The sequence below is a fragment of the Homalodisca vitripennis genome, chromosome 1, assembly GCF_021130785.1.
Source record: "Homalodisca vitripennis isolate AUS2020 chromosome 1, UT_GWSS_2.1, whole genome shotgun sequence".
Classification (NCBI taxonomy): domain Eukaryota; kingdom Metazoa; phylum Arthropoda; class Insecta; order Hemiptera; family Cicadellidae; genus Homalodisca; species Homalodisca vitripennis.
In genome coordinates, this window is record NC_060207.1 from 227,113,270 (window position 1) to 227,132,362 (window position 19,093).

General features: G+C 33.7%; 2 protein-coding genes across 2 annotated transcripts in view; both read right to left on the reverse strand.

Annotated features, from left to right (window-relative positions):
• The window catches only part of LOC124353118 (probable ATP-dependent RNA helicase DDX56), a 66,795-nt gene that overhangs the window by 22,901 nt on the left and 24,801 nt on the right, over positions 1 to 19,093 (reverse strand).
• On the reverse strand, positions 1,073 to 18,376 carry LOC124353119 (protein TAPT1 homolog). Its single transcript, XM_046802960.1, is given in 11 exon segments — positions 1,073 to 1,303; positions 1,305 to 1,346; positions 1,532 to 1,690; positions 1,692 to 1,702; positions 7,737 to 7,887; positions 9,866 to 9,963; positions 12,126 to 12,261; positions 14,267 to 14,435; positions 14,690 to 14,793; positions 15,897 to 16,060; positions 18,122 to 18,376. Coding segments are annotated over 11 exon segments (1,422 nt in total). The 5' UTR covers positions 18,294 to 18,376; the 3' UTR covers positions 1,073 to 1,087.

The following is a 19,093-nucleotide window of genomic DNA, read 5'->3' on the forward strand; positions in this document are numbered from 1 at the left end:
TAGATGTATAGTGCAGTAACAGTCATTATCTGGAGTGTCTGGAAGGCATGTCTGCAGTTCTGCCTTGGTTCTGTCAGCCAAAACTCGGATGGCTTTTTTCTGTAGGGTAAGAAACTCTATTTAGGTTTCCAACTGAGGAGCCCCCAAACCCGCAAGTCCCATACCTCATGTGAGTTTCTACTAATGAGTAGTAAGCTGTTTTGGGCTGATTCCAAGTTGCTGATCCATTTAATGCGTCGAACAACATATATTCCAGATGCTAATTTTTTGCAGACATTGTTCACTTGCTCAGTCCAGGTTAGGTTTCTGTCCAGATTGACTCCAAGAAATTTTACATGATTTTTCAACTGTTACATTGGCGATGCTGGGAGTAGTGTCTCTTTTCTTACTGAACTTAATTTGTATTGTTTTTTGTGGGTTTATAGCCAGGTCATTTGTTTTACAATAATTCAGAGCCTTGTTTAGAGAGGCTGTAGCAGCTGCATCAACACCTTCTGCAGTGACATTCCTATCAGGAGTGTTGTGTCGTCTGCGTACATTACGCATGATGTATTATATCTTGGGTATGTGGTTGGGAAATCATTTACAAATAGAATAAAGAGGACTGGGCCCAGTACAGACCCTTGTGGAACTCCTCGGAGAATAGGAAGTGGTTTTGACTGGTGTGTTTTTGTAATTCCAAGTGTGGTTGTCTGTACTTCAACTACTTGGGTTCGTCCTGACAGGTAACTTGCAAACCATTTGTTTGCTGTGTCTGTGATTCAAGTGCATAGGGTTAAGACAGTCATAACAATGTTAAAACATGGGTGTTCCAATTTCCAATTTAAAACCAATATTCAATTTTAATTACCTTAAAAGCCAAGACCGAAACATATTTATAAAGTAATACCAAAAGTGAAGCTCTTTTAAAAGTCTTCAATAGCATAGTAGTGCATGAAAAGTGACTATTATTTAGTTGTACAGTTGATAAAGAATATAATGTAGAAATTCTAGAGACCGTTGCATTTTGTTGCATACTAGCATTGTTTTATTTACTAATAACTAAAGCTTCACTTTGTTTTTTAAACTATTAATTTGTAAAGCAAGTTTATCTTTGTATACTGTTACCTAGCACATTCAGTACCTGCTGGTGATGACTTATCAGCTTGCAGGCGATGCCGAGGAGTGCCACACTGATCAGTATCTTGAAGGAGGTGACACAGAGGAATGCGAGGGTGGCCAGCGAGACGGCTGCCGCTCCTTGTACCTGTACAGTATGTCCCAGCACTCGTAGCATCACCACACCCAACGGCAGGGGGATGAAAACCCATGCGGCGAGCTACCAGGTCCGAGTGGTCTGTGAACGCCTGTCCACACAAGTACAATACTGAGTCAAAACAATAAAGTTAAGCAAAAGACAACACGGATTTTTGAACAAATTTGATCACTTCTAGTGTTAAATAAACTTAAAAGAACAAAATACATGATCTAACCATGAGCTGACAATTACATACATAAAATGGAGAATGACAGCTATATCCCAGATGCTTACATTTTTTTGCCTAGTCTGCGCCATGTCGTACGCAAGACTGAGTGTGTAGTCTCTGTAGACCATGAACGGCAGCTCGTTGAAGCGAGTGATGAAGGCGTGTTTGACCCAGTCCACTATCATCTCCGCAAGCAGCACGATGACACAGTCAGGCACCAGTAAACCACAGAGTCTCTGGGACACACTGTCACATTGTGAATGTTCATCTCTGATTTGATAGTTCCAGAAGTAAGCAAAACATACTAATTAGCTCAATCCTCACATACAATATGCAAAGGAATGTTTTAGTCATTACTGTTGTCATAGAAGATTGCCGCCTGATTTAACAGTGACTGCAAACATGATTATGTTGACGCTAAAAAAGAGTTTTTAAATTTAACTTTTAACGAGACAACTTTTAAAATTTTAAGCTAAGTTACCATTTTAATTTAGTTTTAAGGATTTTTTTAACTGTTGACGCTTTGTATGTGCCTTAAACTCATATTTTTATATTTTTGCAATGTAAAACTTACTCTTAATTAATTTTCTAACCTGTAACCTGTAATTCTATTGTAATTTGGTTATAAATCATGTTGTAATTTGACTCTGCCAATTGCATATCATGTTTAATGGCAATAAAGAATGTCTATGTCTATGTCTATTGTCGTCGTTTTGGCACTAACCTGCAAGGTGCTTCTTCTGATGGAAAACCAAATGGTAGTCACTTGGTGCTAAATTGGGACTGTTTGCAGGATTATAAAATTGTTCCTAGCAAAATGCTGTGATGAGATCTTAAGTAAGTTTTGTCACATGTGGACAGACATTGTCATACAGCAAAACATGCTTCTCGATAGTTTAAATACATTCAATAAAAATGTCATAGAGAACACTTCTTAAAACGAGGAAAACGCCTCTGATAATGAAGAAATTGTACAATGTCTGTTTATTTTCTCTTTATCATTCATTTTCTGCACCAAAACGTTCATGATCATTGATGATTGTCCACTCTGTTTCTCATCATGAACATTCTTTCGGCCATCATTTAAAGATTTTACAGTGCAATATTTATAACCATAGACTCATAGACCAAAATTCATAAACAAAAGAAAGATCTATACATCTCGGATGAAGCAACATGTATATTATCATTATTTTACAAGTTTCTCTGGGTTGTAGACCTGCTAAAAACCAGACATACTTTTTATGAGAATAAGGGTTCTTTGTAGACTTGCTTTACTAGAGTTGCCCCATGCTGAAAGACAGCAGCAGAGGCGAGATTCAAAAACTACATAGTAAGCAGTTGTTGCAGTTTTTAGATGACTTATAGACTTAAACCTTTTTACAACATAAGTCCAGTGGCCAGCTTTTTGCAAAGGTCAACAAATGTAGTCTATTTGAGACTGTTATCAATTATAATACCCAAGTATTTGACTACATCTGATGCTTCAATATTTGGCAGCACTCCCATCTCTAAATAAAATGAATAGGACAGGTCCTAAGATGGATCCCTGTGGTACCCCTCTTACAACTGGAGCTCACTATTCAAGTACAACCTTTCTCTGTGTATGTTAGCTCGATTAACTGTTGCTTATTTGACAGATAACTCTCAAACCATCTAGCACTTGTACCAACTGCTTCTAATTTATTCAACAGCTGCACATGGTAAAGACAATCGTACGCATTTCTAAAATCTAGTAGTAAGATTGTAGTTGAGTTGCCATCCTTTAGTTGATTGATTATAAATTATACAAGATCCATCTCATCAGTGGTTATAGAATGTCCTCTTATGAATCCATGCTGATACCTAGTAAGCAGATCTTGCTTAAAAACGTGATTCATGATTCAGAACCACCTTCCAATTACATTGAAGAAGGTTCATAACGATATTGGGCAGTAAGACTGGTTAGTTTCAGCTGTGCTGGAAACTTTCCTTCTGTAAATGACATGTTGATGATCAAGGTTAGTGGTTAGCCAAGTTCATTACAGTGCACTTTAATCAGCTTAAAATGATATGTCATCAATCCCGCTGAAGTTTTAATTTTTAAAGAGGATATCTCTCTCTCTCTATTTTATTGACTGTCACAAGGTGTAAAAAACAAAATTAGAATATTATGGTTTGGGGTGAATGACATAGGGTTTGGTTTGGGATGTGCAGTAAGAAAATGTCAGCTAATTTTATGAACACAGAGTTGAAGAAGTTGGCCATTAATTGGGGATCACTGATAACCTCACCCATTGGGCCAAGCAGTTCTTTAGGGCCATTAGAAGTTTTATGTTTCCTCTCTTGGTTTATTACTGACCAGCTTTTGATTTATTGTCAGAGTGACCAATTTGATTGGCAGCTATCTGGCACCTCAAAGATTTCAGTTTTATAGTTCTACAGTTTTATAGGTAATAGTTGTTCTTTTAAAAGCCACCTCTTGCATGTGTTCCAACAGACTGGTTAGATTAAACTGTGCTTGGGTCCTCAAAACTCCTCCCTCAATCTTTCTGCTTCAGTATCAGATATCCTATTACTTTTTTGCCTTTAAGTCTTGTTTTATACCTGGACAGACATGTTCAATTACCATACTTATTGTATTACTAAAACACTTGAAAGCATCGGACATGTTTATAGTATTAAACAGTTCCAGCCATACTTCTAACGCTAATTTGAATTTTCTTTTTTAAAATGCCTCTACATTACATAAGATGGAGAAAATTCTTTTTGCAAACACTGAGGCTACACGGTTCAGCAGAGTTGTCCGAGATACCTGCATGTAACACCTGAACCATCAATTTGCATTCATCAACATGTGAGCATGTATAATCAATTGAAGACTGATATGTGGAGGTAATTCTTGTAGGAGGAAGTGAGACTCTGGTTAATTTATGGCTCAACATCTCCAAGTTCACTCTGGTCTTGGCTGTGCCCAAAACAATTTATGTTTATATCACCCATACGGAATAATGGAGCAGCTCCAAGTCGAAGCAACTTGAAGACCTTGAGAGACTCCCCTACATTACCATGTGATCTACAGGTTCCTAAGACGTATACTGTCTGTAGTTTAGTTTGAATTTTAACCATGCCAACCTCACATAACAGCTCTTGAATAAACCCTGTAATGGGAACTGGTTCTACATCTGGTATCAGATATTCTTTACAGAAAATTGCTATACCTAAATTAAATTATAATATATGGGGGTACATTTTTTCTAAAAGGTGATTTATAAAGTCAATTTTGTTGGACAGACAATGAACATTCTGATGCATTATGGTCAGATTTTTTTACTGCCTGTCCCTCTGAAGTTGGTCTAAAAATGGTCCTCTGGTGGGTAATTAATTGCTTCCGTGCTAGAAGGAGCAATCCGTCAGTAATTGACATTAACTGATAAGTACGGTTTATATAGGCTGATAGCTTCTTCTATATTTTGGGTGAAAAATCTTGAAAACTTTCGTCTTTCCCTAGTAATTTGGCAGCTAGAGGTGTGCCAAGCCGTTCCAGATCTGGAACTGTTCCGACCGGATCTAGTTCCACAAGATAGTTTGTCCTATGCGTTCCGTTCTGACAGTACCTTTCTACTTGTTTCTGGCCAATTTCCCGATACAATACTACGTTCCAATATTTGAATTTTAAACACAAAGTCTATCTGCTCAAAATGTTTTCATGCATCATAGTTACACAGTTCTATAAAAATTCAACTTTGTAAATGCTTATATTCGCAAATATCAATTTAAATTCTAAATCCACTTATAACTAAATCCACTCATCCACCTATACTATCAGTAACCTAACAATTTTATACAAACAACAAGAAACACAATAAGAAATATTTCTTAAATGGATTGAAATAGACATATTTGAAAATAATTATATAAAATACAATATCAGTTAGTTAAAATTAAAACAGTTAAAAAAAATTAAAGAAATATTGTTATTGCTATAGAGACCCTTAAACTAGAGCTGTGCGAAATTTTAATTTGGTGAAATTCATTCGTTAAGTCTACGGACACTAAAAGTTATATACAAAAAGTGGAATTGGAACATTTACAGGCCTATTCGTTCTGGTTAACATATCCAGAACACTCGGAACCATTTTGGTACGTCTAGTAGACCATTCTGACGGAACATGGAGTTCCGAGCTTAACTGAGCCGGAATGCCCAGAACTTCTAGGCACGTAACCTGTTATGATGAAACATGGAGTTATGGAGAAGTGAACTGGTCTGGAACGTTCTGATGGAACTGTTTTTTAGTTCTTTTGGCACATCTCTATTGGCAACTATATTGAATTGGAACTAAATTGCTTACTACGCTCTCGTTCACTCCCACATGAGATATGGGTTTGCAGTATGAGGTGATCATCAGCTGGAAATCTCAACAGAGTTCTCATAAATCAAAAAAAGGCCATAAGGGTGCTAGCTGACCTTCATCAAGCAGAAAGTCATAGACAGGCATTCAAAGGCTTGGCACCCTGACAGTTACTAGTCTCTACATCCTTCAAGTAGTTCTTCATGTTGACAACCTAAACCTTGAAACACCAAGGTGTTTACACCTACAGTACTAGACATGCAGCAAGATACATAGTCTCAAAAATCCCTCCGGGCAACGCCGTGCTGGTCTCTAACAGGGAAAAATCCAATCTTGGTGTTTTAGATTACGGAATATTAATTGAAAGAGCCTATTAAATGTAATCAACTGTTCTGTGTAAACATTGCCTCATGCACAACCATATGTTTCATTAGTTAAACCACTATTTTCAATTATTTTACATTTACAATTATCATATTTATTATGTGAACACATACATTCAAGCTTGCCAATTTGTTCTTGATAAATTATTTGACTAGAACTCATTAAGTGCTTTTACCAGAACACTGGTCTTATTTTATAAGAGCCTGATTTTCGTTTTCAAACTTATCAATTTGTTTTTGATAAATTATTTGATTAGAACTTTGTAATTACACAGATTTTTTAAGCCAATTTTTAAGAATTTGACTTTAAAAATCGAGCTTGAGCTTATTATTTTTATTGAGCGATATATTTCCTATCTATCTCTGCTGCTAAAGTGAGGGAGGTTTTTTCCAAATCTGGTTGCTCACTGCTTAGGTTTTTTATTTTGGCATCAAAGGCAACAAGAGCCAGAATCTTAATTATGGATTGTGACTGTGTCAACTTTTGCTAGTTAATTATTTAACAGGTACTTTTTATAATTAAAAGCTAAAATGTTCGACTAATTGGTTGTCATAAAGGTGGATGTTTACTTTTTACTATTTCAGTTTTACTGTATCCATAAAAAGAATTTTGTACATAGCTTTTTTATTATCTAGTATCGAGTTTTTTTCTAGTATTTTAGCATGACAGTGACAAAATCCATTTATCTTTGTGAGGATTATGTCACCAATCTGATAGTTAGTAATTTTAGAGTATTCACTTTGAGAAGATTTAGCAGAATAATATTTGTAATAAAGTAATAAAAGTCGAAATAAATACTTTGATGAGGAACACTTTATATATTAAGCAACCAAGCAGTTTATAGTAAACATCACTTACTCTGAGTCAGAAACCAGCTGTAATGAAGAGGATAGTGACAGAACATCCTCACAGCTCCATTATAAATGAAGTGATTACACTTTATATATCAATAATAAATTATGATCATTGTACTTGCAATCTTTGAACAGTAATAATAGTTTAACATAGAATGCAATTAAGTTAATTAAATGCAGTTTATAACAATATATTTATTTTTAGAGAAACATATGTAATGTCAATTACACTTAAATTTACAATGATTGTTAATGAGGACTAATTACATTAAATTAGTAGTTTTATTAATACACTTTTAAAAACAATTATTCAAAATAACAAAAATGTTCCCAACATAATTATTCTAGATGAAACATTAAAGCTTTCCCAGTTCCAATTCAAAGAATTACTCACTTTAAGAAATATTTTTTATTATAATAGCCAGTATTTTTTCAGTAAATGACCATTAGCGTGACAGGAAATTTCATCATAGAATATTTTTCGTAAAAGTCATAAAAACATACTTACTGGAAAACAAAATCCACACATATAACGATTTCAAACCCAATTCACCAAAAAATTAGGAAGCTAAGTAATTTCCTGGCATGAATAAGGAATTTCGTTACAAAATGGTGTCCACTTTAAATACATAGTGGCTAATGTCAATGCAGCCAAAAGATATTAAAAAATGGAAAAGTCAAATACAGAACAAGAGACCTACCTTCCTTCCAAGAGTACTCTTTCATGGTCTGCAGAACAACAATGAAGAGCAGAACGAACAGGTGGAATCGTTCTCGCACATCGCTACATGCCACTTGGAACAGATTGTTCTTGTCAAACTTCTTGAACACGCTGCCCTTCAGTTCTACAAACTTTAAAACACATTTTCTCTTAAAATTTGACCCTTAAGTATTTAAAATTCATAATAAATAACAGCTCTGCAAAAGACATTTTTCAGAAAACAACATGGTTTTATTAGTCAAGTATTCTGATTTAATTTTAAAACATAGAGTGATAATAAAAGACCACAACTGTTTTTACTATCCTGGGAGAAAGGTTCACAGTTTATTGATAAACTATAAGTTTTAAATAAAAATATTGTATTTTACCAAAGTGAGCTAAGCTGAAAGGCACCTACACAATCACAACAATGACTTACACCTAAAATATAAAGGCAAAAAATTGTGGCTTGCTGACCAAATCTCTTTACTACGCAAATTACCTTTCGCTTTTGTGTCCCCTCTTATAAACGTATGGTACACTGACTATACTCACATTGTTGGAAATCATGATGGTGAGCAGAGCCTTGTTGCTGGAGTTGATGGCAACGGTGAGAGTTGTGGCTTGCTGACCAAATCTATTTATTATAAACGTATGGTACACTGACTATACTCACATTGTTGGAAATCATGATGGTGAGCAGAGCCTTGTTGCTGGAGTTGATGGCAACGTTGAGAGTTGTGGCTTGCTGACCAAATCTCTTTATTATAAACGTATGGTACACTTGACTATACTCACATTGTTGGAAATCATGATGGTGAGCAGAGCCTTGTTGCTGGAGTTGATGGCAACGTTGAAAGTTGTGGCTTGCTGACCAAATCTCTTTATTATAAATGTATGGTACACTGACTATACTCACATTGTTGGAAATCATGATGGTGAGCAGAGCCTTGTTGCTGGAGTTGATGGCAACGTTGAGAGTTGTGGCTTGCTGACCAAATCTCTTTATTATAAATGTATGGTACACTGACTATACTCACATTGTTGGAAATCATGATGGTGAGCAGAGCCTTGTTGCTGGAGTTGATGGCAACGTTGAGAGTTTGTGGCTTGCTGACCAAATCTCTTTATTATAAACGTATGGTACACTGACTATACTCACATTGTTGGAAATCATGATGGTGAGCAGAGCCTTGTTGCTGGAGTTGATGGCAACGTTGAGAGTTGTGGCTTGCTGACCAAATCTATTTATTATAAACGTATGGTACACTGACTATACTCACATTGTTGGAAATCATGATGGTGAGCAGAGCCTTGTTGCTGGAGTTGATGGCAACGTTGAGAGTTGTGGCTTGCTGACCAAATCTCTTTATTATAAACGTATGGTACATTGACTATACTCACATTGTTGGAAATCATGATGGTGAGCAGAGACTTGTTGCTGGAGTTGATGGCAACATTGAGAGTTGTGGCTTGCTGACCAAATCTATTTATTATAAACGTATGGTACATTGACTATACTCACATTGTTGGAAATCATGATGGTGAGCAGAGCCTTGTTGCTGGAGTTGATGGCAACGTTGAGAGTTGTGGCTTGCTGACCAAATCTATTTATTATAAACGTATGGTACACTGACTATACTCACATTGTTGGAAATCATGATGGTGAGCAGAGCCTTGTTGCTGGAGTTGATGGCAACATTGAGAGTTGTGGCTTGCTGACCAAATCTATTTATTATAAACGTATGGTACACTGACTATACTCACATTGTTGGAAATCATGATGGTGAGCAGAGCCTTGTTGCTGGAGTTGATGGCAACGTTGAGAGTTGTGGCTTGCTGACCAAATCTCTTTATTATAAACGTATGGTACACTGACTATACTCACATTGTTGGAAATCATGATGGTGAGCAGAGCCTTGTTGCTGGAGTTGATGGCAACATTGAGAGTTGTGGCTTGCTGACCAAATCTCTTTATTATAAACGTATGGTACACTGACTATACTCACATTGTTGGAAATCATGATGGTGAGCAGAGCCTTGTTGCTGGAGTTGATGGCAACGTTGAGAGTTGTGGCTTGCTGACCAAATCTCTTTATTATAAACGTATGGTACACTGACTATACTCACATTGTTGGAAATCATGATGGTGAGCAGAGCCTTGTTGCTGGAGTTGATGGCAACGTTGAGAGTTGTAGCTTGACATAGAACCAACAATGAGTGCAGGACTGGTTGGTGTTAAGCAAACATGAGATATATAATGTGGCTAGAGTCTAGGTTACATCTAAGATAGTAGGGTGAAAAATTATTTCATTTTTAATACAAGAATTCTTAAGACATTAAATTCCACTGTTATGACATTTTGAGTACTCTACAACCAATCAATTTGTTGGAATCTGAATTAACCAGTCTGTACCTGTACAAACCATTTGTTACAAATAATACAGCAGAGCAGGTACAAGTAACACTGTATCAGTACCATCGACTCTCTCCCTTATTCTATTTGATAAGATCATTGCATGTACAGGCCAGTGAAGATGGGCAGAATAGGGCTTAACCCTTTGAGTGCCAGAGCATCGCTGTCAGCGATCCCACATTATATGCAAGAAATGCCAGAATCGCTGTTAGCGACTTCTGCAGTAACGCTTATATTTTATATAGTATTTATCTAAATTGGCTCAATGACTATACATACGCATTCCAAAGGCTTCAACGTAAATTTTGATGTAGGTTTTGTTGCATTCTGGTTAGATTCTGATTTTTACAGTGGTTGTAAAGTCAGTTGAGTTTAGAATCGACCACTATGTGGACGAGCCGCCTCACATTTTGTTTGCACTGCTGTTTATTTCACAAATGATATTGAAAGTTTTTAAGTTTAAATGGGTTTGTAGTGTTAGTATCTTCAAATTATTTCGTTTGTTTAAGTTATTCTAGTCTGTGTGTAAGTAGAACAATGACTTGACCATGAGTTACGGCGATCATAAGCATCTAGTACTTTACTAAATACGTTGGTATAGTTTTTATGTTTTTTGTGTTTGTTCAGTGATATTTATAAACAATGAGTCGTAAAAACATTGCTGACAATGAAGACCTAGTATTGCAGGCATTAGATTTAAGCATTAGCAGTGTAGACAATACACAGAGTGTTTAGGTTAGGTTAGAAAATTTCTAGTTTTGTAGTGGTTCATATTTTAATATTTATTTTCCAAACTTTATTAATAAGTATAAAAAAAGTTTACATGTCTTTTTGTAAGGAATTAAATGGAGTATAAGATAGAAAAAATAAAAGTGAAAAATATAATATTTCAATAACACTAAGATGTGTCAAAATAAAATAAAAAATTTTTTTGCTCATAAAGTTTTAGTTAATGATTTTTTTTATTTGTATAAAAACGTTAAATAAGTGATCAATGTATTATATATATAAAGAAAATATATTTATCTAAAAAAAAACCCAAGACATCATACCAATAAATAAATTTGATATGAATTTTTAACCAGACCCTTGCAGAATCAGGCATTTTCGCTCGGCATTTTATGCATACCATATAGCAAAACGCTGCGGCACTCAAAGGGTTAATCATTTACAGAAATCAGCTTTTCGTTTAAAAATTATACACTATAGCATGGCATTTCAGGAATTAAGACAATAATGAATCCAAAAACATGGCACAAATTTTCTTCCTGTACACCCTACATATTATAGTTTATGTTTACCATAGAGTTCTGTAATGTCTAGGTTAGGGACTATTTGTATCTCCTCCTAGCAATCTTTTTGTTTCTCTTTGGTAATGTTTTCAAGCATTGTGCAAGGATAAAAATAAATTTAAAACAATATACATGATAATGTATTCCATATTTTTAGAAAGAAATAGATAATTTTGTTTGGACAAAATAATTTTTTATTTATAGTATTTGCATTTGTTACTTAATAACTAACAATTAGTTTGATTTATATAAATAATAATAAATTGTTGAAGATGGATTACTTCATAGTCACTATTGTCTTAATTAATCCTGGTGATATTTTTACTGTCTTAGTGCTAAAAAAAGTTTCAGAAATGTTTTTTTCTAACAATATAATTTATGTAGGAAAGCATGAAAAAACTTATGTAGAAAGCAAAACTTTAACACTTTTATCAAATTTCAAGTTTTACAAACAATTAAACATATTTTCAACGATTCAACAATATGTGTTCACTAAAGTAATTTTAACTCACAAAACAATACATAAAACATTGTTTAGTGACACAGCAGATACCGCATAGCAATACATTACAGTGAGGTGCATTTCCACATAACTGTTAGGAGAATCACTCAGAGGAATAATACTCACGGAAAAAATAAAAATCAATATACTGTTAGGAATGAACTGTCGTTTAAAGGATACTGACATATATGACCACGAATACGAAGTGAGGCAAGACTCCGATGTGGTCGCGTTTCCGCCCTCTCGGCTCCGTGGCAGTCCAGAAGAGAGAGTCAATCAAGTCTTGTCCAAGAGCTGAGAATAGCCTGTCACCCACCTGATCACAGAAGTCAGTATTGATTGTATTGTTAAACAAGTTATCACATGACTTGTTCTAAACCACAATATACAAAAATATTCTCCACCAGATGCCCCCATTCATAAAAAAACCCTTAAAATTTATAGAGAAACCAAACTTGTGTTATGATGACTATATTTTTTGTAGTTTTCCAAAGCATCACTTCAGAGAGGTAAATCTCCTCAGTAAGATCTAAATTGAGTACATAAAAATTTGGTATTGTAAGACACATCCAAGCACAGTTGCGAAAATTATTTAGGAGGGTACAGACACGCTAGTTGGTTTAGGAGGTATAAAATATCCTCCAAAATCGGGGACTTGGGAATCTTCTACTGGGAAATTGTTGAGTTTTAAGATTGAAAACAAACTATTGGGTGCGATGTTAATGTTAACGTTCCCAATTTATATTTGCCCATTTCTAAGCAACACAACGGGTGTCTAGGATCAACACAGTAATTACCACAATGTTGACATACTGCGCTGAGGAGTACATTAATGAACAGGTTTAGTTCATAGATGATAGTGAGGCTTCCTCTGTGCCACAGAGCAATAAACACTAAGGGATTCATGCTCCGTTTGCCTGAAGTGCTTGTCTCACCTTGTTGTAGAGATTACTCCATAATCAACCACAGCATATATAATTATTGTTCTGTAGTACCGTACCTCAACAGGGAGAAGTTCCAATCTCTACATTCGTTCTGAATATTTTGTCACAGCAGTCCTTTTAGGCAGCGTTTAATTTTGGTTTTCTAAAGATTTATTGAACATCGCTCATACATATGTGTGAACGTACGTATTATTTGAAAGTTTTGTCAAAACTTTTGGCTGAGTTAACCTTTGTGTTTAGTTTGTTTCACCAGTTACAAAGACTCGAAAATTAATAAATTGGTATGTGTACATTGCTAGTATATAAATTATACTACACTAAATAAAAACGAATTAAGTTATTTTTTAATTTTTTAATTTTTCTAAATCCAGAATAATGAAATTTATATGAAACAAAAGCAAAAAGTTCTGAGAGGGTGATAAATAAATAACCAGTTTAAAAGAGTTTAAACAGTTTTAAAATACGTACATTTTAAATAGGAAAAAATAAAATAAATAATGAAAACTGACATCATTTTATTAAATTAAATAGGGAAGAAAAACTAAAGATTGATATTTGTACAAAAATGATAAGTACTCAAATGCGGGTGGCAACATGATGCTATGGCACAAGCCTATTCTCATTTCATCATACAACAAACAAACACACAAGATACTATGATATCAATTCCGGATTTTCAGAGTTAGTTCAGTAAATTCTTATACTATTAAAAGCAATTTTTTAGTGTGTGTAGTTTTTATAATAACTAGTTCCTGATGAACGTTTGTTCAAACAGCAGTTGAGTCAGTCTTTTATTCAAAGGTCACTGTTTATCACAACTGACATGTTAAAAAATAGCATTAAGTACATAATTAAAAAGTTATGCTACTGTTTTTTCAGTAACTGTGTTATTTAAACATGTAATTTTATTGTGTGCACTAAAAAAAAAGTTCTTGATCAACAAATATGTGCTTAAACAAAAACAAATTGAGTTAGTTCAGTTAGTTTTTATTCGGATTTCATTGCTAATTACAATGGAAGCTGATATTATGAGCAGGGATTGGACTACGCAGCAAACAGGGTTGTCCCCTAATATTATTAAAAACATAAGAGATCATAAAATATTATATTCAAAACAAAAACTTGGCGTAAATCTAATTTCTATCTGAAAAGTTCATCCACATTATTCTTTATTGTAAACATCCTTCTGCTTTTGTGGGCATTTTTTCATCACTTAATTTCCTCCCTAAGTTACTACCAACTACTGCACTTCTACGTTCCTCTCGTAGTCAAGACGTTAACTATTTCACAATAAGCTATTTTTCAGTTTTCTCTACAAGTTATCTACCTAGTTTTCACTCTCACTATAGTTGCTAAACAATGTGGCTACTAACTTACCTCCAGCATGTTGTAGAATATGTACAACTTGATGACGGACTGGCTTTTGATCAGATGATACATCATCGATGTATCGATACAAAACATGAACACCGTGCATAACACGACTATAGCAACTTTCAACAGGTCACATATTTCTGCCGGCTTCAACAGAGACTTTGATGAGCTCCTAAAACAAAACACCATTGAAATACAGTCAAACTTTTGAATAAGATTAAAGTAATGAATACAATACATGCATGCCGCAGATTTTAAAGCATAAAAGGTCATCAAATATGTACTGAACAAAGATATGTTACAAGTAAAGCAAATTGTGTTCTGAATCAATAAATTTACTAACTTACATTGTATTAGTTTACATAAGACCTCTAATAACTTAATTTGGATTCAATAAAAACAAGATCCAATAAAAAAAGTTGTTACCTGTAACCAAAACAGCTGCATATTGGTCTCGTAACCAGAGCCCAAACAGCCAAAATAAAACGAACTGGAAGAAATGTGTACACAAACAGGTACGAATCAGCACACTGAAACATTAAAAAAAACCAGTGAAAATGTACATTGTAGGAGTACAATTTTTAAATCTCACTTACCATTACTATAATACAGCACAAAATCATTTATCCAACATCAATGATTATACTTACCTTGTCATAAATATTTTCGCATGGTTATTTATTAAAATCTGTTGTTTTAATACTTTTAGTCCCAGAATACAATTTATCGGACAGCGGTGGTCTAGCTAAAATACCCAATATTCGTTATATCTAGACATTCATGTAACTGGCAGATAAATGTCCAAATGCTAGGTTTAGGCTAGTGTTCTTATATTTATTTTTCTTAATTCATACTTTAGACTATATTACATTAATGTTGTTCATATCATTACTTCTATTTTAGAAATATAACAAACTTTAGCTGTTATTTTATAGTAATAGTAAAATTCTTATAAATTCAAAAGCATGTAGACTATAGTGTTATTAATATTATATATCAGAAAGTGTGTCAAAAATGAATGTAAATGAATTGTTAACTAAATAATAATAATAATAAAAAATGTTGAATGTTTAGTAGGTATTCAGTGTTTTGTTAATAAATTTTTATACTGCTTGTTTTATTTACATAAATTGTATTTTATATCTTACTTATATTTTAATGTAGTATAGGTATTTTTATCAAATTACATCTCATCTATTTACTGTCATATGGTGTTATGTGAATAAATGCAAAAATAAATATACAAAATAAACCGTTCTATAAATATCTAAAGCTGATAAAAATAGCTTACTTGATTTGAAACTGATTCTCACATTTATTAATTAAAATAATATCCTTTGTATTTAAATTTTTTAAATAATAAAACTTTATTTAGTTTATATGTTAAAGATCCAGAATTGAGGACAAATTATGAAATCCAACCTTTGACTGAATTTGAATCCAAATTTTATGTTGGTAATGTCTACAAAGATTAATTTAAATTTTTTATTAAAACATCTTAACTAAATTTTTTGAATTTGAACATCTTTTATTTCCATATAAATATACACTGCATACACACTGTATCAATAATTTTTCTTAAAAGAATTTACTACAATCATACTTCTGGAGAAAACCCATTTTTAAAAAGTACCTGAAAAAATCCGTACGCCATGAACTTTTCAGCTTCCACTGGAATTTTGGCAAAACTATACACTTTCTCTCTTCTGGCTGTATATTGCTCTTCATCATGCTCAAGGATGTACCCTCTGGTCAGCTCAACCCCCAGGAACTTTAATAGTGAGGGAGGGTCTTCTTCTGTAACATGCCAACACTACCACTTTGCATTTTATATTTTGTCTATGGTGAGTTTAAAACAAAGACATCATTGCCATAGAAAAGAAAACCTCAGATTTCTCATTTATAATTTAAATAAGAGAATAACTACATCTTTTCCATTGAAATGCTTTACCAACTGTATACATACATACGTCAGATCACACTGGGAGATTAGGCACGTGATCTGAGGTCAGGAAAGTACCGATCGGAAATGCCCCTGACCATTAATGCATATTTCTGGGCGTAAAACAAAAACATCCCTTGAGACAGTACTCAAGTTCAAGCTCAGATCACGTGAGCGCTTGTAAAGAGTAACTTTCTATTTATTATACGTAAGTATATATTATACAATTTTACCAAAATGTGGAGCGTCTTAGTAAGTTACAGGGGCATTTAATGCACAAGCCTACCATCTCAATCAGCAAAACTATGACACTGAAAGGGTTAATGCAACTATCAACATCATAAAAAAATAAATATTTGATTAAATTAAAGCTCAAATCTCTTTAAATGCACTCAAAACAAGAACTGGTATTCAGGTGAGAGATTATTCATCATGAAACATTATTGTCAAAACTGTTATAGCACAATAGTGCTTCCCTCACGTCTATCAAGATTACTGCAGGCGGCATTTAGTGCGCTCTTGAGTTCTTTTCGTGATTACTAGTCAAAGGGTTAATATATTTGAAAAATTTTATATGGCATACAGGACATGCAAATCTTTGAAAAGCTAAAAAATTGTATTAAAACAGTTACACACTTTACTTTTCTGTCACTCTACCAATTTCAAATTTTAAATTTAGAAGAATAGTTTTTATGTAATTCTGTATCTATATGTGTTCCTGTGGCACTAGGGAACACCAATGTGGTAAATTGTAATTCTAATAAATAACTCTTTTATCTGATTTGATAAAACTACATACAGTATTTGATTGAGTGGTGTTAACAAATTTAAAAAATGTTGTAACCTTAATATATTTGGACATCAAATTACTATCAGATAAGTTATGGAAAGAATTGTGCTGAGTCCGGAATCCAAATGAAATGACGGTTTGAAGTAATAGTTTACAACTTATTTTCACCCACACCACATGTAATAAATAATTTCCTATTGAACAACTTCCCTTGAATGTTGATGTTATAGATTTTGAAAATGTCAACTTTTAAACATGGAAGGACATTACATTTTTGTTTTTATTTAGTGGTGAAGTAAAGCGTGTGGTGTTCTCTGTTCTATTTGAAATCAACGCAGGTACAATATTTACTACTTATAATAGATTTTAAAAATTCATTCAATCTCAAAATAACATCTGTACCTCAGAAAAATATGAATAAATTCTATGATGTGCGAACATAACTTATAAAAATAGAATCTAAATAAAAACGAATAAATAAAATAAGTTACTCATCTATGCAAGTACCAAGGAATTCACTTAACTCACTGATTATTCCATGTCAAATCAACGCACTTTAATGCGAATATTGAGTTGAGCTCCATTACACCTTCTGCTTAGTGCAGCATCTGAAATCTAAAACCGCTACAGATTGACTTCTGGAGTATGAGTCAACGTCTGTCTGAAGAGATCTATAAGACGTCAGCGATGAAGACGTTATGAACAAACTCAATGCACCGTTTTGACATCAGAGAACCGTAGGCTACAAAGAAGCTCAGTCTGGTTATCCAACAGCTACTAACCATATTCGCATTGAATCAACCCTTCCCACCATAGCTACATTAGGTGTGTAAAAACACCCATTAAATTGTAAAAACATTTACCTACCATTTTTTATTTTGTTAAAATTAGGTATACTCATAATAATAGTACTAAGACTACATTTCTCAGTCTAAACACTCATTATGAGTAGGGCCTATACCAAATTTTAGCAAAATCTAAAATGGTGAGTTAAACTGAATGTGTTGAATTGACATCATTTGTAGGCTTCTGTTCAATCCTAGCTTTTATTCTTTTAACAACTGGACTATACAGTAGAATAGACCTATCTGCATGAATCTAGAACAGATCTGCAATAGAAACTTACCATCACTGTTATCTGATGTATCCTTTTTCTTATATTTCTGTTCAGACTTTGATCTCTGCCGAAGGGTGCTCAAGTCTTCCACTCTGCTTCCAGATCCCAAAAGAGGTTCTGTAGTCGTAGATATTGATCTGAACTTAATTTTTTTAGAAACTCCTTTGTCATCAGGGCCCATATTTTTGTTTTGTCAGCAGAAGGTCCTTATTATTATAAAATAAAGTCGATTCTAGAGTTCAACACAATCTGAAAAAGTCCATTCATTACTGGTCAACTACAAATAGAATGCAGCATTCAATTAAAACACGATTTGATCATTAGTAAATCTAACCTTCACAGTATTTTTAATTATTGTGACGGATATTAAAGTTGTCCGATTTCAACCAAATATTTAAGGAAACATCAGTTTCAATATCTTACTACGAATCCCACCAAAGATTTTTCATATCCCATTTTAAATTGATGTGGGTCAGAAAACACTGCTTAATAAATAACAAGTACTTCTAAAAAACAAAAATGTACAAATATATCTGTCTTGAATATGCCCAAATAGCTCTTCTTTATAGAAGTTGTATGATTTTGATAATGGGTCATGGCATCACCAGGAAGCTTTTTGTGCATATTTGACTCAGACTTTGTAATTATTTCTTTAATGCTAGTAAACATATTTGTATATTTTCGTTTTAGTGAAACTAGTACAAGTACTTGAACCTCACATCCCTTGTCATATTAGGCCTAGTTGGTAGGTTTTTTTTTTTTTACCCACACTCCAATAGTAAACTACTAGGATGAAGAATTATTGGTGAGTTTTCTAGAAAGTAGATATTGAAACATGTTAGAAAAAGTTTGTTAATTTGTCCGGCTGAAATTGGACAACTTTTAGGTATTTATTTACATTAGCGTGACCATGGATTATGGACTTTTATTCATGGGTTGGGCATTTATAGCCAAGTATTATTATCACAGGTGCATATGAAC